Raw genomic sequence first — 22494 nt, forward strand, 5'->3', positions numbered from 1 at the left:
GAGTTTTAACTTTTTCTGTAGGTAGTGCTGGTTCAGCTACGGGTATTTCAACTTTTTCTTTCTCTTCAGGAGTCTTAGCTTTCGTAATAGGTTCCAGCTCAACAGGTGTTTTAACTTTTTCTCTAGGTAGTGCTGGTTCTGCCACAGGTATTTCAACTTTTTCTTTTTCTTCAGGAGTTTTAGCTTTCGAAATAGGTTCCAGCTCAACAGGAGTTTTAACTTTTTCTGTAGGTAGTGCTGGTTCAGCTACAGGTATTTCAACTTTTTCTTTCTCTTCAGGAGTCTTAGCTTTCGCAATTGGTTCCAGCTCAACAGGAGTTTTAACTTTTTCTGAAGGTGGTGCTGGTTCAGCTACAGGTATTTCACCTTTTTCTTTTTCTTCAGGAGTCTTAGCTTCCACAATTGGTTCCAGCTCAACGGGTGTTTTAACTTTTTCTGATGGTAGTGCTGGTTTAGCTACAGGTATTTCAACTTTTTCTTTCTCTTCAGGAGTCTTAGCTTTCGCAATTGGTTCCAGCTCAACAGGTGTTTCAATTTTTTTAGAAGGTGGTGCTGGTTGAGCTACATGTTTTTCAACTTTTTCTTTCTCTACAGGAGCCTTAACTTTCGTAATAGGTTCCAGCTCAACGGGTGTTTTAACTCTTTCTGTAGGTAGTGCTGGTTCAGCTACGGGTATTTCAGCTTTTTCTTTCTCTTCAGGAGTCTTAACTTTCGTAATAGGTTCCTGCTCAACGGGTGTTTTAACTTTTTCTGGAGGTAGTGCTGGTTTAGCTACAGGTATTTCAACTATTTCTTTCGCTTCAGGAGTCTGAGCTTTTGTAGTTGGTTCCAGCTCAACAGGAGTTTTAACTTTTTCTGTAGGTAGTGCTGGTTCAGCTACAGGTAATTCAACTTTTTCTTTCTCTTCAAGAGTTTTAGCTTTCGCAATTGGTTTTAGCTCAACAGGAGTTTTAGCTATTTCTGTAGGTGGCGCTGGTTCAGCAACAGGTATTTCAACTTTTTCTTTCTCTTCGGGAGTCTTAACTTTCGTAATGGGTCCCAGCACAATGGGTATTTTAACTTTTTCTGTAGGTAGTGTTGATTCAGCTACAGGTATTTCAACTTTTTCTATTTCTTCAGGAGTTTTATCTTTCGAAATAGGTTCCAGCTCAAAAGGAGTTTTAACTTTATCTGTAGGTAGTGCTGGTTCAGGTACGGGTATTTCATCTTTTTCTTTCTCTACAGGAGTCTTAGGTTTCTTAATTTGTTCCAGCTCAACAGGAGTTTTAATTTTTTCTGAAGATAGTGCTGGTTCAGCTACAGGTATATCAACTTTTTCTTCCTCTTCAGGAGTCTTAGCTTTCGCAACTGATTCCAGCTCAACAGGTGTTTTAACTTTTTCTGAAGGTAGTGCTGGTTCGGCTACAGGTATTTCACCATTTTCTTTTTCTTCAGGAGTCTTAGCTTTCGCGATTGGTTCAAGCTCAACGCGTGTTTTAACTTTTTCTGTAGTTAGTGCTGGTTCGGCTACAGGTAATTCAACTTTTTCTATTTCTTCAGGAGTCTTAGCTTTCGCAACTGGTTCCAGCTCAACAGGTGTTTTAACTTTTTCTGAAGGTAGTGCTGGTTCGGCTACAGGTATTTCACCTTTTTCTTTTTCTTCAGGAGTCTTAGCTTTCGCAATTGGTTCAAGCTCAACGAGTGTTTTAACTTTTTCAGAAGGTGGTGCTGGTTCAGCTACAGGTATTTCAACTTTTTCTTTCTCTTCAGGAGTCTTAACTTTCGTAATAGGTTCCAGCTCAACGGGTGTTTTAACTTTATCTGTAGTTAGTGCTGGTTCAGCTACGGGTATTTCATCTTTTTCTTTCTCTTCGGGAGTCTTAGGTTTCGTAATTTGTTCCATCGCAACAGGAGTTTTAATTTTTTCAGAAGGTAGTGCTGGTTCAGCTACAGGTATATCAACTTTTTCTTTCTCTTCTGGAGTCTTAGCTTTCGCAATTGGTTGCAGCTCAACAGGTGTTTTAACTTTTTCTCTAGGTAGGGTTGGTTCAGCTACAGGTGTTTCAACTTTTTCTTTCTCTTCTGGAGTCTTAGCTTTCGTAATAGGTTCCAGCTCAACAGGAGCTTTAACTTTTTCTGGAGGTAGTGCTGGTTCAGCTACAGGTATTTCAACTTTTTCTTTCTCTTCAGGAGTTTTAGCTTTCGCAATTGGTTCCAGCTCAACAGGTGTTTCACTTTTTTCAGAAGGTGGTGCTGGTTCAGCTACATGTATTTCAACTTTTTCTTTCGCTTCAGGAGTCTTAACTTTCATAATAGGTTCCAGCTCAACGGGTGTTTCAACTTTTTCTGTAGGTAGTGCTGGTTCAGCTACGGGTATTTCAACTTTTTCTTTCTCTTCAGGAGTCTTAACTTTCGGAATAGGTTCCAGCTCAACGGGTGTTTTAACTTTTTCAGGTGGTAGTGCTGGTTTAGCTACAGGTATTTCAACTTTTTCTTTCTCTTCAGGAGTCTTAGCTTTCGCAATTGGTTCCAGCTCAACAGGTGTTTTAACTTTTTCTGTAGGTAGTGCTGGTTCGGCTACAGGTATTTCACCTTTTTCTTTTTCTTCAGGAGTCTTAGCTTTCGCAATTGGTTCCAGCTCAACAGGTGTTTTAACTTTTTCTGTAGGTAGTGCTGGTTCGGCTACAGGTATTTCACCTTTTTCTTTTTCTTCAGGAGTCTTAGCTTTCGCAATTGGTTCCAGCTCAACAGGTGTTTTAACTTTTTCTGTAGGTAGTGCTGGTTCGGCTACAGGTATTTCACCTTTTTCTTTTTCTTCAGGAGTCTTAGCTTTCGCAATTGGTTCCAGCTCAACAGGTGTTTTAACTTTTTCTGTAGGTAGTGCTGGTTCGGCTACAGGTATTTCACCTTTTTCTTTTTCTTCAGGAGTCTTAGCTTTCGCAATTGGTTCCAGCTCAACAGGTGTTTTAACTTTTTCTGTAGGTAGTGCTGGTTCGGCTACAGGTATTTCACCTTTTTCTTTTTCTTCAGGAGTCTTAGCTTTCGCAATTGGTTCCAGCTCAACGGGTGTTTTAACTTTTTCTGAAGGTAGTGCTGGTTCGGCTACAGGTATTTCACCTTTTTCTTTTTCTTCAGGAGTCTTAGCTTTCGCAATTGGTTCCAGCTCAACGGGTGTTTTAACTTTTTCTGAAGGTAGTGCTGGTTCGGCTACAGGTATTTCACCTTTTTCTTTTTCTTCAGGAGTCTTAGCTTTCGCAATTGGTTCCAGCTCAACGGGTGTTTTAACTTTTTCTGAAGGTAGTGCTGGTTCGGCTACAGGTATTTCACCTTTTTCTTTTTCTTCAGGAGTCTTAGCTTTCGCAATTGGTTCCAGCTCAACGGGTGTTTTAACTTTTTCTGAAGGTAGTGCTGGTTCGGCTACAGGTATTTCACCTTTTTCTTTTTCTTCAGGAGTCTTAGCTTTCGCAATTGGTTCCAGCTCAACGGGTGTTTTAACTTTTTCTGAAGGTAGTGCTGGTTCGGCTACAGGTATTTCACCTTTTTCTTTTTCTTCAGGAGTCTTAGCTTTCGCAATTGGTTCCAGCTCAACGGGTGTTTTAACTTTTTCTGAAGGTAGTGCTGGTTCGGCTACAGGTATTTCACCTTTTTCTTTTTCTTCAGGAGTCTTAGCTTTCGCAATTGGTTCAAGCTCAACGGGTGTTTTAACTTTTTCAGAAGGTGGTGCTGGTTCAGCTACAGGTATTTCAACTTTTTCTTTCTCTTCAGGAGTCTTAGCTTTCGCAATTGGTTCCAGCTCAACAGGTGTTTTAACTTTTTCTGTAGGTAGTGCTGGTTCGGCTACAGGTATTTCACCTTTTTCTTTTTCTTCAGGAGTCTTAGCTTTCGCAATTGGTTCCAGCTCAACGGGTGTTTTAACTTTTTCTGAAGGTAGTGCTGGTTCGGCTACAGGTATTTCACCTTTTTCTTTTTCTTCAGGAGTCTTAGCTTTCGCAATTGGTTCAAGCTCAACGGGTGTTTTAACTTTTTCAGAAGGTGGTGCTGGTTCAGCTACAGGTATTTCAACTTTTTCTTTCTCTTCAGGAGTCTTAGCTTTCGCAATTGGTTCCAGCTCAACAGGTGTTTTAACTTTTTCTGTAGGTAGTGCTGGTTCAGCTACAGGTACTTCATCTTTTTCTTTCTCTTCAGGAGTCTTAGGTTTCGTAATTTGTTCCAGCTCAACAGGAGTTTTAATTTTTTCTGAAGGTAGTGCTGGTTCTGCTATAGGTATATCAACTTTTTCTTCCTCTTCAGGAGTTTTAGCTTTCGCTATTGGTTCCAGCTCAACATGTGTTTTAACTTTTTCTGTAGGTAGTGTTGGTTCGGCTACAGGTATTTCAACTTTTTCTTTTTCTTCAGGAGTCTTAGCTTTCGCAATTGGTTCCAGCTCAGCAGGTGTTTTAACTTTTTCTGTAGGTAGTGCTTGTTCGGCTACAGGTATTTCACCTTTTTCTTTTTCTTCAGGAGTCTTAGCTTTCACAATTGGTTCCAGCTCAACAGGAGCTTTAACTTTTTCTGTAGGTAGCGTTGGTTCAGCTACAGGTATTTCAACTTTTTCTTTCTCTTCAGGAGTCTTAGCTTTCGCAATTGTTTCCAGCTCAACAGGAGTTTTAACTTTTTCTGTAGGTAGCGTAGGTTCAGCTACAGGTATTTCAGCTTTTTCTTTACCTTCAGGAGTCTTAGCTTTCGCAATTGGTTCCAGCTCAACAGGAGTTTTAACTTTTTCTGTAGGTAGTGCTGGTTCAGCTACAGGTTTTTCAACTTTTTCTTTCTCTTTAGGAGTTTTAGCTTTCGCAATTGGTTCTAGCTCAACAGGAGCTTTAACTTTTTCTGTAGGTAGCGCTTCTTCAGCAACAGGTAATTCAACTTTTTCTTTCTCTTCAGGAGTCTGAGCTTTCGTAGTTGGTTCAAGCTCAACAGGAGTTTTAACTTTTTCTGTAAGTAGCGCTGGTTCAGCAACAGGTATTTCAACTTTTTCTTTCTCTTCAGGACTCTTAGCTTTCGTAGTTGGTTCCCGTTCAACAGGAGTTTTAACTTTTTCTGTAGGTAGTGTTGGTTCAGTCACAGGTATTTCAACTTTTTCTTTCTCTTCAGGAATCTTAGTTTTCAGAATTGGTTCCAGCTCAACAGGAGTTTTAACTTTTTCTATAGGTAGCGCTGGTTCAGCAACAGGTATTTCAACTGTTTCTTTCTCTTCAGGAGTCTGAGCTTTCTTAGTTGGTTCCAGCTCAACAGGAGTTTTAACTTTTTCTGTAGGTAGTGCTGGTTCAGCTACAGGTATTTCAACTTTTTCTTTCACTTCAGGAGTCTTAGCTTTCGCAATTGGTTCCAGCTCTACAGGAGTTTTAACTTTTTCTGTAGGTAGCGCTGGTTCAGCTACAGGTATTTCAACTTTTTCTTTCTCTTCAGGAGTCTTAGCTTTTGCAACTGGTTCCAGCTCAACAGGAGTTTTAACTTTTTCTGTAGGTAGTGCTGGTTCAGCAACAGGTAATTCAACTTTTTCTTTCTCTTCAGGAGTCTGAGCTTTCGTAGTTGGTTCAAGCTCAACAGGAGTTTTAACTATTTCTGTAGGTAGCGCTGGTTCAGCTACAGGTATTTCAACTTTTTCTTTCTCTTCAGGAGCCTTAGCTTTCGCAATTGGTTCCAGTTCGACAGGTGTTTTAATTTTTTCTGCAGGTAGTATTGGTTCAGCTACAGGTATTTCAACTTTTTCTTTCTCTTCAGGACTCATAGCTTTCGCAATTGGTTCCAGTTCAACAAGTGTTTTAACTTTTTCTGTAGGTAGTGTTGGTTCAGCTACGGGTATTTTAACTTTTTCTTTCTCTTCAGGAGTCTTAGCTTTCTCAATTGGTTCTAGCTCAACAGGTGTTTTAACTTTTTTTGTAGGTAGCGCTGGTTCAGCTACAGGTATTTCAACTTTTTCTTTCTCTTCGGGAGTATTAGCTTTCGCAATTGATTCCAGCTCAACAGGAGATTTAACTTTTTGTGTAGATAATGCCGATTTGCCGATTTCTGTCTTAACTTCTTGAGTCGCTTCGGCTTTCTCTGCTAATACTGCTGGTTCTTTTACGATTTTTAACTTTTTAGAGGATCTAACTTTTTCAGTTAGAAATTCTGCGCTTTCTTTAATTTTCGTTAGAATTTCTTTTTGTATAATTTCCTTTTCTTCGACTTCTGCTTTTTCGATTTCTGTTGTTTGTATTAGCTTTGTAATGGTTTCAGGTTCAAATTTCTTCTTTAAAGGTTCCTCTTTTTCAGAAATCTTCTCTTTTAACTCTTTTTCTATAATTTCTTTAATCTCAACGTCTTGTTTCTCGAATTCTGTTGTTTCTGTTAGTTTTAAAATGCGTTCGAATTCGTCTTTGTCAATAAATTTCTTTTCTTTTTCTGTAAATTTCTTCGTTTCAATTTCTGCCTTTTCAATCTGTGCTATTTCTGTCCATTTTATAATGGTTTCTAGTTTAACCTCCTTTGTCGGAGGTTTTTCTTTTTCTACAATTGTCTCTGGTATTTCTTTTCCTACAATTTCTAAGCTTTCTATTTCAGTTTCCGCTATTTTTATTGGTTTTATAGCGATTTCAATTTCAACCTGCTTTGTTGGAAGTTTCTCTTCTATGGCGATTTTTTCTGCAGTTTCTCTTTCTACAGTTTTCTTTATCTTAACTTCTTCTTTTTCCACTTTCACTACTTCTGTTGATTTCATAATTGTTTCCGGTTCAGTCTTTTTTGTTGGAGGTTTCTCCGTTTCTACAGTTTTATCTATAATTTCTTTTTCTATTATCTTTTCTTTCTCAATTTCTACTTTTTCTGTTGGCCTTGTAATGGCTTCAGGTTGAACCCCCTTTGCCGGAAATTCTTCTTCGACAATTTTCTCTGTAATTCGTTTTTCTATAACTTCTCTAACAGTAACTTCTGCTTTCTCAATCTCTTCCATGTCTATTTGTTTCGTAATTGTGTCAAGTTCAATTCTCTGTGTTGGAGATTCCTCTTTTTCCGCAATTTTCTCTGTAATTTCTTTCTCTAGAGATACCTTGACTTCTGCTGGCTGTAAAGTGATTTCAGGGTCAACCTCCACTGTTGGAGATCTCTCGTCCTTGTCAATTTTCTCTAAAGTTTCCTCTTCTATAATTTTCTTTACCTTAACATCCTCTTCTTTGATCTTCGCTATTTCTATTTTCTTTACTTTAACTTTTGTCTCTTCAATCTCCTCTATTTTTTTGGGTTTCATAGCAGCTTCAGGTCCAGTTTCCTTTGTTGGAGATTTCTCCTTTTCAGTAATTTTATCTGTACTCTCTGTTTCTATCATTTCCTTTACCTCTGCTTTCTCAAACTCTGTTTGTTTTATAATGGTTTTAGGTTCAATCTCCTTCAGTGGAGATATCTTTTTTTCGACAAGTTTCTTTGTAATTTCTTTTTCTATATCTTCCTTAATTTTAGTTGGATCCGTTGGTTTTATAACGGTTTTAGCATCAACTTCTTGTGATGGTGATTTCTCTTTTTCTACTATTTCCTTTGTGATATCTTTGTCCATAGTTTTCTTTATCTTAAGTTCCATTTCAGCCTCTTTTGCTTCAAATGTTTCTTTGGCAAATTTTTCTGTAATTTGTTTTTCTATAACTTCCTCTTTTTCGATCTTCGTTATTTCTTTTGATTTTATAACGATCTCAGCTTCAGTCTTCTTTGTTAGATATTTCTCTCTTTCAATAATTTCATCTGTAATTTCTTTTTCTATAATTTCTTTTACCTTAGTGTCTGCCTTTTCAATCTTCTCTGTTGGTTTTATAATGGCTGCAAGCTTAGCCTCCTTTGTTGGAGATTTCTCCTTTTCACCTATTTTATGTGTAACTTCTTTTTGTATAATTTCCGTTACCTCGACCTCTGCTTCCGCAATGTCTACTTTTTTTGTTGGTTTTGCAATAATTTCATGTTCAACTTCCCTTCTTAGAGATCTCTCTTTTTCGATGGTTTGTTCTGTAATTTCTTTTCCTATGATTTCCTTAATTATAAATCTTTCAGTCTCTACTTTTTCTTTTGTTGGTGATATCCCCTTTTCAATGATTTTCTGTGAAATATCCTTTTTGGCAGTTTCCATTACTTCAACTTTTTCAGCAGTTTTATGTTTCCTCAGTATTGGTATTTTCGGTTTTTGTTCCTCTCTTGTTTCCTGGATAAATTCTTTTTCGAACATTTTCCTGATCTGTTGAACATGTGTTCCCTTTTCTTTTTTTAGTTCTTTTTCCCCGATTAGCTCTGATTTATCTCTCATGTCAGCTTTATCAGTGACATATGTTGTTTCCTTTTTCGTTTCTGTCACTTTACCTTCTGTTTCGGCCATTGATGGTTTAATATCGACTTTTTCAATACCGTCTGGAAGTATTGACTCTTTGTAATCTTCCTTTTCCGTTTCCAATGTTCTTACTGTTCCCGTAGATGTTACCGCTGTAGATTTGAAGATGTGTTCTATGTCTCTTGTTTTGGCGATTGGCTTTTCTCTTTCAATGTATTTATTTACCTCCTCAATTGATATTTCATTTTCCATTATGAGTTCTGTTGGTTTTTGCTCCGATTCTATTTTCTTTTCCACTATCTTTTCCGTGTCTTTAGTAATTACGTCTCTTTTTTCTATTATTTTATCTACTACCTTTACTGTCATCTTGTCTGTAATAATTTTGATTGGCACTGCATCAGCTAATTCTACCTTAGGTTTATAGAACCTCCTAATATCGGTTTCTGTTGCGGAATCTTTCTCCTTTTTAATTTTTGTTAGTAGTTCTGCTGGTGTTACGTATTTCTCGATTGCTTCTACAACTTCCGCATCTTCAGATGTTTTAGGCATAACTGCGGCTGATTTTATATTCTCAATGTCTTTCTGAACTTTTGTTATGATGGTTACATCGAAAGCTTCTTGAGTGGATGGTAAAAGAGTTACTAACTGACCTTCTGGAGTAGGTGTGAGATCTGGTTTTAATTCTTTTACATCTTCTCTAATTTTCTTTGATGCTTCTAAAACCTCGGACATAATTTTTCTAACTTCCTGTTCCGTGGTTGGAACTTTGGTTTCCATCTTTGTCAAGTCTAATACTTTTGGTGATGTTCTATCTGCAATTTCATCTGCTACAATCTTTTCTTCTAATTCTTTGTCTGTAGTTGCTTCCAGTGGTAAAGATATTACACTTTGGATTTGATCAGATTCAATTATTTCTGTTGGTAATGCTATTGTAGACACCAGTTTAGCGTGTGACACTATTGCTTCTTTTATTATTTCGCTCTGAATTGGTCTAGTAGCTTCCGGCATTCGATCTGAAGGAATTTCTGGTTCATGGGAGACGAATTTTTCAGCTACTTCTGAACCAGGTTTGGTTATGCTCTCCACAGCGTGAATTTGATCAGTAACTATGTTTTCTAATTCATCGGATGTAACTGGACATATTTGTTCTGCTTCCTTAGGTTCTTCGACCAACTGTTGTGGAGGTTCATACACCATCGGGGAAGGTATTTTTGGTTCCACGTGAACTTTGATGCAAATTGGCTCCTCACATAGTTCGTCCCCTTTTAGGTCGATTGTAGTACGTACTGACTTGCCTTGTTCAACTTCTACAAGCTGTTGTTCGATACCTACCAAACATTTACTCAATTCTTGCTCCGAGTACTCCTTTTCGACGAATGGTCTCTTTTCTTTGTCTTCTTCAACTTTCTTTTGTGTAGCTTTTGCTTGCACTACCGTTTCCTTTACCTGCTTCTCAGCGTGCTCTTTTTTGTCATCTGTAACTTTCCTTGATTCTTCTACGTGCCGCTTATATGATTTCTTTACGGGTGTAGATTCCTGAGATCTTGAAATCAGTTGTTCAAACATAGATTTTTTATCTTTAACCGATTTGAAAACTTCGTCGATTTCATCTTCCGCTTCTGTGCCGATATCGTTTTGATCGACTTCAGCAATTGGTTTCACCTCGCCCACATCTACTTTGTCCTCGAATCTCACTTTAGTAACAATTTTTTGAGGAGGTTTTACTTCATCTTCTTTAACTGTTATTGCTTTCTTTTTAATAACATCTTTTTCTATAATTTTCTCATCGTCTGGAATTGTTTTTGCTATTTCTTTTTCTTTTGTTTTAGCTATTTTTACAGGAGATTTAGTAGAATCCTCGTCAAAGCTACTGTCTAAGTCGCTGGAAAATATTTTTTGCAATTCCGCGATTTTTCTACCAACCTGTTTAGTGTGGGTGGGCGTGACGTGTTTGGGTTTTGGTTCTGTCGGCTCCGTGTATATTTCTTCGACTTGTTCTTTTACAATTTGTTCAGTTATTGATTCCATTCTGTACTCTTCATCGTCAAGTTGAGCTAGGGTTTCCGTGGAGCCTCTGAAGGCTTCCTCTTCTTTCATGCTAGACAGTTCGTCTTCAGAGTCAACAATTTCACGCTTCTTCCGAATGTATTCCTTATGCGGCGATTTACTCGCTTGTTCCTCCAGCATTTTAATTTTCGCTTTTACGTCGCCGGAACCTCTTCTCTTCTCTAGAATCTCCTCATCTTTGAGCTTCTCGGCTGCAGAGATGGGGGGACTTTCCTCGTGTTTTATGGGACTACAAGAAGAATCCTTCATTCCGATGTGATCCGTTATTGTCGCCGCTTCAGAGGTATCCACTTGGGACAGCGGCATGGACGTAGATTCAGGAAACTCCACCGGACTGGTCCCAGCGTCAGTGAACTGCGTCACTTCCTCCTCCAGTTCGTGGGTGGGTAATTCGTCCGCCTGTATCGGGCTCAAACCGGCATCGGTACATTCGTATTCCTCGATTTCCCCATCTGCGGCTGTATCTGAAATGAAGCCGGTGGTCACCTGACCCGGTAACGTACCGTGTGGCTGTTCCACCGGACTCGTGATGGTACCAGTCGTCGTACCTCTGGTTAGAGAGATACCTGTATCGGTAATGTGGTGGGATAGACTTTCGCTTACTGGGGACACCATCTGAGACAAGTCGTGATCCGTAGTGCTGTCGTGGTAGGTATAGACTTGTTTCGTTCCGCTGAAGTTGACGGTTTCCTCTCGCTTCTTCTGCGTCGTCTCCAGACCCACGGGGGGTATTATGAACGCCCCGTGTTTGTCCACGTAGGCCATTTGGATATTCTCGGGCGACTGTTTGTCCTTGCCGGCAGTTGTAGACATTCCGACGTCGAATCTCTCAGAAGTCTCCGTACCAGACGTGTCACGTCTGGTGGTGGTTACGGATATGTGAGACTGGGATTTTATCGAAATCTCTACGTCCTTCGTGCCGTACAAGGTAAGTCGGCTCTCCGCCGTAGCCAGAGCTTCCTTGGTGCGCACTTCTTTGCGTCCGATAATTAACTCTAGAGTAGGCTTGGTCACATCGGCTACGGTGGGAGGGGAGTTGTCGGGAGAGGGGGTAATGTCCTTATTCAAAATCGGAGACGTGCTCCGGTGTACATGGCTAGACTTATCTTTCCTATCGATCACAGTTACGTCGGAATTTATTTGACTCGTAGTATCACTATCTTTACTATAAGCGTTTGTAATACCTCTTTCGGTGTAGGCTTTCAGTCCGGGACGCTCTACCGCCGCCGTTCTGTGGATCATTCCTATAGTGCCTTTCTCTATGTTGGTATGCGACGTTTTCTCTATCGACTCCAAATCCTTGGTCACTTCCGTGTAAGAAATGGATATCTTCTTGTCGGGCGTCGTCTTCAAGTGCACCTGCTCCTCGGACGGGGGTATCTTGTCCTTGCCAGCCCCACCTTGCAGTCTTTCAACAGTCTTTCTTTCTTTCCTTTCCCAGTCCTCTGGCTTCTTCGAATCCTTAGCACCCTTCTCTTCCGGGGACGTGTATCCCAGGATCAGCAGCTTACCAGGTCGGACAGGGTCAGACTCTATTAACTTATAACTATCTAAACCTAATTTTACAATTCCCGATAACTCACTATTAGGTAAATTGGAAGGCAGTATATTGGAGGTAGTGTTTACGGAAGTTTCTATCACATCGAAGTCTAGGTCCTCGCTGGAAGCTAGACGCTTACGTTGACCGGAAAATAATTTAGCTTGATACTGATAATACTGACGTATGTTGTCGTAGTCCGTCACCTCCTGGGATTCTATCTCTTTGGTGGCGATGTGATCGCCGTCGTACTCAGATCTCGAGCCGGAAGAGTAGTCTTCGCTCGGGGTAGGAGTTTCTAGAAGGCATTGGTCTTCGCGGAAGCCATCGGTATCCAAAGAATCGTCGTCATCCTGCGGTGACGCACTTGCTGCTGTCGCAAGGAAACACATAAAGGGTGGAGAAGGGCGTTAAATGTGAGCGTGAACGTGTCTATTGTGAAAAGGTGTTGCATTGTTCGTTGCTGCTGTGGTGCAACGGCCTTTACGGTTCGACTAGTTCAGAAAATAAATCACAGAGGCTCGTGCGGCCCCCAATCATCTCTCGCACATACACATGAAACGTATGAGTGTCAGAATGTGTACAATATGGACAAGAGGAGAGGAGGTGTAGGATTACGACAGCTATTTAAGTATTTATAAAGCCGCTAAGGCATTCCGCATCTCCATAAGCTTCTACAAATTTATAGCATTTTCCGAAAAGCAGAAACGGCTTTTATAGTAACGATGCCCAAACTAGTAGCAAAATTCCTTTTGTCATAGTGGGCGAAATAAACTAAATCATTTTTACGGAGGAACACAAACAGCCTTGTACGGTTTAATTTATTTTTCCCAGAGTAAGCAACTAAAAAACAAAAAAAAAATTCACTGACCTTGAAGTGGCCTTTGCCACGTGATGCCCGAGGCCGCGATTTGCCCAAAAAACTCACCCTACCCACAGTTACCCTTGACAGGCGGGGTAGACCTCGTAACGCCAATACGAACTCGCAAGAATAAGTGTGGGTGAAATGTGACGTCATGCACACAATTATTTACAATTAATAGTCATTGTTCTGTTACAGATTCCCTGAGAATGGAGTTTGCAAAACGGTTCATCACAAGCGGACATTTGAAGCACGGCTTCCGGGTAAGTGAGGATGGGGATATTTAACACCTAGCCCGTTAATTTGGCATGTAGTGGTCTTCCAATAAACGTGTGCCAAATTAACGGTTTAATGGAATATATGTTGTGGTTAGATACAGTGGGCAATGGTGTGAATGAGATGAAAGGTGTTTTACAGTTGCAATTTAAACGTTTAGCCGGAAAGTGGTTAGTCTTTCGGTTTTGCTATAAAAGTAGGTTATGTGAAGCCGCATTTACTGTAGGAAGTATTTTGCTGTCAGCTAAAATCTTTTTTATCTATGTCAGATTTGCAGGAGAAGATGCTTTTTTCCTTATTTTAGATGATTTAGTCAGATTACACAAGTGTCTCCATTAGGGTGGCCCAAAAAAGACGAATATTTTTTTAGTAGAAAATATGTTAGTTTATCATGTTTTATGAGCCCCCTCAAAAAATCAGCTCAAAAAAAATTTTTAGAGATCGCTCAAGATTTTTAAAAATTGTCAAAAATTATTTCTTTTTTAATTTTTTTCTCGTTATTTTATCATTTTCTAGGTTGAAAAAAATCTCGATTCTGAAATTTTCAAATCAATATTTTAATTTCTAAAGGTCGCTCATAATTGTTTTAACTTTCAAAGTAGTGTACCTAAAATGTTTTCGAGCGACCTCTAAAAATAAATATCAACGAACTAATAAATTTTTTTATTGAATTTAATGAACAACAGAATAGATCACGATTTTGGAAATTTTTAAAAATCTTGAGCGACCTCTAAAAAATTTTTTTTTGAGCTGATTTTTTGAGGGGGCTCATAAAACATGATAAACTAACATATTTTCACAAGACAAACGAAAAAAAAATTTAGTTTTTTTTTGTTGGGCCACCCTAGTCTCCATATTCCAGACTGATGTACGACCGTCATTAACAGAAAGCGGATACAACAACAAATAGAAATCTTTTGACAAGATGGTATAGTTAGTCCAATTAACTAAGCCTTTAAATCGAAATTTTGTCAACTTGGCTGAATTTTTGATATGAGTTAGTTTAAGGTATATTATAACAATAAGTGAGAGTAATTTTTTGTTCAACCCCCGGCCAAGGGTGGAAAAAGATAAAACAAAGGGCTTTTTCAAGATAACTCAAAAAGGGTAAGAGCTAAAAAAAAAGTTTTTCATGAAAGTTGTAAAGCAGACAATTCTACATAAAAATGGCTTCTTAACTTTTTCTTGTACTATTAAAATTAACAGAGTTAGGGAGGCTAGAAGTTAAGGGAAGATTTCAGAAATTAAAATTTTGTTAAATCATTAAAATTAACGATTAAAAATTTGATTTTTTGTTATAACTTTCTTATTAAAAATTAAAAAAATATATCTATTTCTCTGAAAAGAAAAGTTACATTTTTTAGAGCAGATTGAAAAAAAAAATTACTAAATTAATTCATTTTTCTGTTTGTTATGATTTTTTTTAAATTTCTGAAATCTTCCCTTAACTTCTAGCCTCCCTAACTCTGTTAATTTTAATAGTACAAGAAAAAGTTAAGAGGCCATTTTTATATAGAATTGTCTGCTTTACAACTTTCATGAAAAACTTTTTTTTCTAGCTCTTACCCTTTTTGAGTTATCTTGAAAAAGCCCTTTGTTTTATCTTTTTCCACCCTTGGCCGGGGGTTGAACAAAAAATTACTCTCAGTTATTGTTATAATATACCTTAAACTAACTCAAATTCAGCCAAGTTGACAAAATTTCGATTTAAAGGCTTAGTTAATTGGACTAAGTATTTGACTTAAAATTCCATATCTGTGACATACTGTTTTATGTCATGAAAAGATTCATTTTTCTCAACAACTTTTATTAAAAAAGTTTTTCAGTATCTCAACTCGCTCAAAGGATATAAAATATTGTACAGAGTGATTCACAAATGGTGACCAAAAATGAAACCTCGTATTCTTTGGTGAATTTTAAGTGGAGTCGTCCCTATAAAGTTTCTATCTAGTTAGTAGTAGTTAGTATCTTCGTTAAAAAGATACAGGGTGTTAAACTTCAGCAAACATTTTTAATTTTTTTAAATAAATTCAAAACTAGTAAGTGAAATAATTTGAAATTGGGCACATGTATTTATGTAAACATTGTCCAAAATCCGAGGGCTGTTCCTAAAATTTACATGTTCCAGAGGCGGAGGTACAGGGTATCGGTAGCACATTTTTCTAAATACGCCACTGCTTTACGGTAACAAGCATGGTATTTGGATTCGTCTCAGTTCGTTCTTTAAGTTTTACTCGAAAAACATTAGAGAGTAGTAATTTGTAAAAAATTGAAAGACAAATCCGAAAATGTCATGGTTTTTACCGTAAAGCAGTGGCGTACTATTTTATTTAGAAAAATATGTCGCAATACCCTATCTCTCCGCCACTGAAGCATGCAAATTTTAGGAAAAACCCTCAGATTTTAGACAATGTTTACATAAATACATCTGCCCAATTTCAAATTATTTCACTTACTAGTTTTTAAATTATTAAAGAAAATTAAAAATATTTTTTGAAGTTTAACACACTGTATCTTTTTAACAAGCGTCCTAGATAAAAATTTTGTAGGAAGACTGCCTTTAAAATTCACCAAAGTATACGTGGTTTTATTTTTGGTCATCATTTGTGAATCACACTGTATACAGAGAAAAATGTGGTTCGATCAAGTCTGTTACTGATTTTATCAACGTTGCCATTGATACTTTCAATGTATGACGTAAATCATTTGTTTATATAAATCCGTACTGCTGATTCATATTTACTTTTCTACTGGGTATTAATTATTTAAAATAAATATAGTAATTTTGCACAAAAATAACTAAAACGTGTCGGTAATGAATATTGAGAATATTTTGTTTTCTAGTTTAACGCTGACAAAATCAGTAGAAACTAGATCTGCTAGTGTTTGATTTCTCCATACTTATCGCCTTATATCTTTTGAAAGGCAAGAAATATTGGAAAATATTTTTAATACACCACTGGAAATTAACGAAACAAATATTTCATAAATTTATTAATGATTTTTGAAAAGTTGTATCTCAGTGAAAAATGGTAGTGTCGAGAAAAAAATCCATTTTGGAGCATTAAGTCTCTCATTTCAACATCTTTTGACAAAAAAAAAATTTTGAGCCACGATTATCAAGGAATCAAATGAAATTTTCAATTTTTTTTGTGGAGGTATTAGCTTGTTTAATCAGCTTCAATTTGCTTCTTGAAAGGTCTCCGTACGACTATTGATTACCGAGATATCGGCAGTTGAATGAATATGACACTTTTGTCTCTGCAAGAAATTATTGCACAGTAAATCCTAGGGCTGTTTTCAAAACATGAATACATTCTCTACAAGAGAAACCTACCATAAGACAGATATGACATTATTTTCTCGTGTCCAGCAACTTTTCCAAAAGAAAAAAAAAATTTTTTTTTGCTTCATTTTAAACGATGTCTAATGTAAAATTGTGGTAAAAGTAAAAAAAAATTCTTCTCAGCATTAGTCTTTTCATCAATATTCATCAAAAAACGTAAAAAGTATTTATATTTTTTTACATTTTTTTTTCAAATTAATGTCAAGGATGAAAGAAAACTGTTTTCTTCGAAAACCATGACAGATTCTTGTAGAGAATATATGCAAGTTTTCAAAACCGCGCTTGGATTTACTGTGCAATAAATAGTTGTGAGATATCGATGATTAAAGATAAAGTGTCATTTTTCATTCGGTAACCAATAGTCGTGCAAAAACCTTTGAAAAAACAAATTGAAGTTGATTAAACAAGCTCACTGACCTCTACATTGATCCAGTTTGAAAAAATTCGCCAGTCCAAAGAAAATGTTTACTCCATGTATTTCTTTTGATTTCTCAATAATTATAGCTCAAAAATATTTTTTGTAAAAAGATTTTGAAACTAGAGCCTCAACATTGTTTTTTGTTTCGACATGGCCATTTTTCACAGAGATACATCATTTGAAAAATCAATAAAAAAATTATGAAATATTTTTGTTCCCTTAATTTTTACCTGTAGTGTAGAAGTTATTGAGAAAAAAAGCCTTTCACCGTCTTAGCGCGATAAACTTGCCAAAATGCAATTTTAAGTGAACTGTTTATTAACATAAAACTGTAAAAAAACATCTCTCGTGGTTTCCTATTTGCTCTTTCCGTTTTCCTGTAATGGCGGTCGATCATCAGTTCTGTGCCATATTTTTGATATAGTAACCAAAGTAATTGCATTTACAGAAGTGGGAAAAATAACCCCATCACTAATTAAATTTGCTCATGATCATAGATTCAAGTTCAAGTTTTTCTCCTTTGCAATTTTTTTTGTATTAGTAACGGTTTGAATGTAACGAATTACTTTATCAGTAAATTGTATTTAACTGGTTCATAAAAACCAATAATGCTTTGTGGAGTGTTTCTTTCAAGAATATTTGGTCATAAAAGAAAATAGTTATACTCGTATCAGATTTCTGCCGCTCTGTAAATTGCGATTATCGAATCTCCGTGGTTGTTTTAATTTGAGGCACATTAAATAACAGGAATTTCATGAGGAACTTCTGTTCATAATTTGCATAATGAGAAAGATCTGTAATGATTCTACTTATTGAATTATATGTTACTGAAAATTCTATTTTCCAATAATTTTCCTGAAAGAACAATTTACAAGTTTCTGAACTCTAAAGTTTATTTTTATTATCATATACAGGTTCGGAAAGTCCCCATGGTTCATCGGTCGTTACGTGAGAGCGATAAAGTAAGTCATAGAAATCCGTGCAATAGAGAAGGAATGAAGGCGTCTTATAGTTACCGCCCGTTTCGTCCTTCCACAAATAAAATCCACTTCCACTTGTAATTCAGCGGCCGGTGGTTATCTTTGTTTTCGTCGTTTGGCTTTTCTTTAATAGATGTCACTACTTATACAATTTCGACTCCGGTATTCTGATATGTTACTACAATCCGTTAACAGAGGGCAGCATAACGAGTAACAAAGAATACTTTTTACAGTAGCTAGTAGATACCTCTGTTTGTAAATCTAGTGACCTTGTTTCCCCTACTGAGAAGTTATTCAAATGGAGTATAGTGCTCAACTGCATTTAAAGTTCATTTAGTTGTTATTTAAGTATACATTTTAAAATGACTTAAAAATCCCAAGAAATAAAGCAAAATTCCCTATTTCCCTAACTCCAAAAAATCTCACCTTAGAGAAATTGTACTGCCCTCTGTTAACGGATTGTATTAACACATCGGAATACGGGAGTCGGAATTGTATAAGTAGTTGACATCTATTAAAGAAAAGGCAAACGACGAAAACAAAGATGACCACTGGTCGCTGAATTACAAGTGGAAGTGGATCTTATTTACGGAAGGGCGAAACGAGCGGTGACTATGAGACGCCTTCGTTATAGCCATCCTTCTCTATCGCACGGATTTCTATGACTTACTTTATCGCTCTCACGTAACGGCCGATGAACCATGGGGACTTTCCGAACCTGTATAAGTTTTTTATGGTAATTAAATTTCTTTTAGATTTATTTCGATTTATGCGTTGATGTTGATTAATAAAATAAAATGAATATAAAACAAAGGAAAAGATTTCATTTCTATAAATGCAATTGCTTCGATTATAATGTCAAAAAAACACATCTGTATATTAGTTTACCAAACTGTACCAAATTTTATTTAAATTTGAAAAATAAAATCGTTTTAGTATTATTTAATAGTAACTTAAAATTTTTGCCAGAAGTGGCTAAGCAACTGTGGATAGAAATAACAGTGAACTATTCAAATGTTTAATGAAACAATTATATCATAATTAGATCTTTTTTTGCTACAGAAACTTTAATTACTTTAATTCTAGTACAAATTTTACTCATGCTTGTCTATAAACAATATTAAATATGAATTGCTACGCTGACAACATATTACATACAAATTCCTACTTTTATCGCATTTATACTACAAAATTTGTAAGTAGTAAAAGATTAGTGTTTTGATATTTAAACGGACTATAAATTACAACTTTTCTGTCACAGGCAGATATTCCACTACGTTAAAGAATCTTAAAAACTTGAGCTGTAAAATCGTATATTCCTCAAATAGTTAGAGGATTTGAATAATAAAAACGCATGTGGAATATCTGTCTGCAACGGTGATGGAAGAAGACTGTACCACACGTCACAATCACAACAATGAACATATTTACATACACCAAGTGTTTTAAGAGTCCAAGACAGTTTATAGTTAGTTTTCTCGAAAGACTGGAGAACATGCTAGTGTCAAGACAATCGTGAGATCGGTGAGACGGAATAAAAAATCGTGAAAAATATTGTGCAGATGTGCCAAGTTATGAAATCGGGGTAAGTCGATAAGTTGTTTTGTTATATTGGTCCACCATCGAGCAAAAGTATATTCAAATATCTTTGTTGCTTTTTATTTATACAGGGTGTTTATTTTGATCCCAAACTTATGGTGCACGAGGGATGGCTCAAACTTTAAAGGATTGGTTCTTTAGGTAGAAATTGGCAAACGGTTTATATAAACTTTGGCCCGAAACAGCAGTGGTTTCTTAAAAAAATTAAGTTAACGCATAGAAAAGCTAATTTTATTCGATATTGATATACTAAATTATATCAAACACAGAAAAATACGTATGCATAGTTTAACGTTTTATAGCACAAATAAATAAAAAAATATCATAAGTCACGTCTATTTGCTATTTGATGGCGTGTGCTTTGAAAATCAACACAATATTTGAAACTTTCTTTTATTTTTTTTAATTATTCTTCTGTAACTTTGTAACTGTAAAATTTATAAAAAAATGGTTTTAATAAAAGTTGCCTGGAATCATGTGGGCCATGTAAAGAAAATATTTTTAGCTTTACAGGGTGTTCCATTTCGCGTAGGCGCTACATAACTTTGTTATTTTAAATGGAACACTCTGTATATTATTGCGTTTTTTAATTCCTTGGTTAATTTTAGGTAGAGTTTATTAAATATACATGGTGTTTAAAACTTACCGTTATCCAGATAATCAGTTGTTTTTGAAAAAAAAATCACAATTTCAACCCTCTAAATGGGCGTCTAAACCGTAAAAGTTAGAAACCTGGAGTTTTCACATTTCGTTTTGGCATAAATTACTCTATCTTGTCATCTGTGAGTATACACGAATATACACGGCCCAAATGATTCCAGGCAACTTTTATTGAAATCATTTTTTTATAACACCCTGTATTTACGTATTTTATATTTTTTTTATTTGTTATTGTTTTTGTTCTCGTTCACATTTAGCTTTTTTTATCTATTAATTAAAATTCATTTGAAAAATTGTAGTTCCTTTTGCAAAATAAACAGAAAGTTTGGTAGATATTATTGAATTTACTGCAAAATCTAAGAAAACACGAAAATTTACTAAGACCATTTGTTTCCCCCCTAAATAAGGCGCTTCAACTAGGTATGCATAAATATTTTAAAAAATTCATAGGCGTAGGGGTTATGCTTCATGAAAGGGACATACCCTCCCTTACCTACAACACTGGTATCTGAAAACAGAATTACAAACATAAATACTAAAGGTATTGCTGAACCATTTTGTGAAGCTTTTTTTTAATTAAACATGTAGCTATTTTTATTCAAACTAACCTATAAAAAGTTTTATCCTGCTATTTCACTTTTTTTAAGAAAACGTGAAACAACTTAAACTTGGATAAGTAGCGCCAATAAATAAACAACACTTTCATTAGAAATTTGAAACTTATGCTATATTTATAAATTTTTTGTGCTAAATTCATTTATGTAAAAAACTGTAGCATTGCATTTAAAATTTTTGAGATAAATTCATAAAACCGCATTCTTGTGAAATAACGCCATTTATGGGTTTCCATATTGAGGTAAATGACATACGCATTCGCCACGAAATAAAGCATGAAAAGACCTTTCCAACGAGGTATAGCACTATGGGTTTTTGATTAGCCAATGCTAAAAAAAATGCATTTTCTGATCAGACATTAGGGGTACCCTACCTTTTCTGTCGAATGTCAATAACCAAAGTTATGCTCAATGAATCTGGCTAGCCATATTTGCACTATTTAAAGGCGGTTTTCCACTAAACGGACAAAACAAAAAAACACAAACTTGTGTCGAATAAAACAAAACTGTAACTTTTCGCAAACTTTTTGAAGACTGGCGTGTTTTGCGACAGTTGGAGTTTTATTTTTCGGGTTCCGCTCGAAAGCGGTCACATCAAAAGGTTTCGACGTGTTTTGAAACTCAAGTCTGTTTAGTGGAAACGGTCGTGTTGTGTTTTCTATTTAAGTGATCCAACCCAATATCTATGTTGGCGTTTTCTTTTTCCCAAAAACAATATTTTAATCATTAATGAATTATAGCTATTAAAAATATATATATGTGTACGGTTAAAGTGTTTACTTGGCTAGGATACAAACTAACCAAGTAAACACTTTAACCCTACATATACCACGAACTTCATCGATGGATATCTGGGAAACCGCTCGAAGGATTTTTTTGAAATTGTGACGGCGTGATACGGACTGTGGAGCCTACCAAGCTAAAATATTTTCAAGGTCATCCGGTTATACCGGAAGTTGATACTAACTTTCTTACTTTAAATGGTACCACCTGTATATTATTGCAAAAAAATTTGGAGTTTCCATTTAAAAATTTCGAGTTTTCCACATATTCTGAACTTCATATTCGATAAGTTTTTTTGACCACCCTGTATAAAAACTGGAAAATTTTCATGTCAAATTCGATAAAGTAGGTCTTTTTGTATAAAATGTCCAATTTGCACAAAAAAATAAACCAGGAAAACTAAATTTTGCTGACAGTCTGCATCTGTCAATTTTTGTTTAAAAATCGAAATATCTCGGAAACGGTCAATCCTAAGTACGGAGTGTGCTATACGTTTTCAACTTAAAAATGGATGATGTTTCCAAATATAATATACAGGGGGTTCCATTTAAAATAAGAAAGTTTGTATCGACTTCCGGTTTAACCGGAAGTACGATGACCTTGAAAATATTTTAACTTGGTGGGCCCCACGATCCGTATCACACCATCACAATTTAAAAAAAAATCTTTGAACGGTTTCCCAGATATCCATCGATGGAGTTCGAGGTGGGATACTCTGTAGATACACTTTTTTTCCAAGGACTTCAATATAAACCAGCCATAACTAAGAATAAAAAAATCTTCTCTAAACAAGTTGGCTGGTTATTGGAAAAATGTGTTCTGACTCCCTCGCGACAACCAGTGGAAAAGGACTGAAAACAAAAACAAAACTCGGAACAAAATCTAGCCCGCTTGATGGAAACAGGAGTTTTGGGTTTGTTTCAGTTTTGTTTTTGTTTTGTTCTAGAAAACACAAACAGGACATAAACTCCACTGTTCGTTTAGTGGAAAACCGCCATAATATACCTCAATAGGAAACATTTCTGAGAAAAATTCAACTCTATGTTTTGG

At 36.1% G+C, this 22494-nt stretch overlaps 2 protein-coding genes across 2 annotated transcripts in view; both read right to left on the reverse strand.

The window, feature by feature from the left end:
- LOC108911613 (titin-like) overlaps positions 1–6780 on the reverse strand; it is a 53404-nt gene extending 46624 nt beyond the window's left edge. Inside the window, exon 1 of the mRNA XM_023454047.1 lies at positions 1417–6780. Within this exon, the coding sequence (XP_023309815.1) occupies positions 1417–6718 (5302 nt within the window). The 5' untranslated portion in view covers positions 6719–6780. The remainder of the gene's footprint in view (positions 1–1416) is intronic.
- Positions 6781–6813: 33 nt separating this feature from the next.
- Positions 6814–22494, reverse strand: part of LOC111691360 (ankyrin-2-like) — a 28986-nt gene continuing 13305 nt past the window's right edge. Inside the window, exons 8-9 of the mRNA XM_023454048.1 lie at positions 6920–12279; positions 6814–6873 (exon numbers count right to left, since the gene is read on the reverse strand). Coding sequence (XP_023309816.1) covers positions 6814–6873; positions 6920–12279 — 5420 coding nt within the window. The remainder of the gene's footprint in view (positions 6874–6919; positions 12280–22494) is intronic.

The sequence above is a fragment of the Anoplophora glabripennis genome, unplaced genomic scaffold, assembly GCF_000390285.2.
Source record: "Anoplophora glabripennis isolate ALB-LARVAE unplaced genomic scaffold, Agla_2.0 scaffold136, whole genome shotgun sequence".
NCBI classification, from domain to species: Eukaryota; Metazoa; Arthropoda; class Insecta; order Coleoptera; family Cerambycidae; genus Anoplophora; species Anoplophora glabripennis.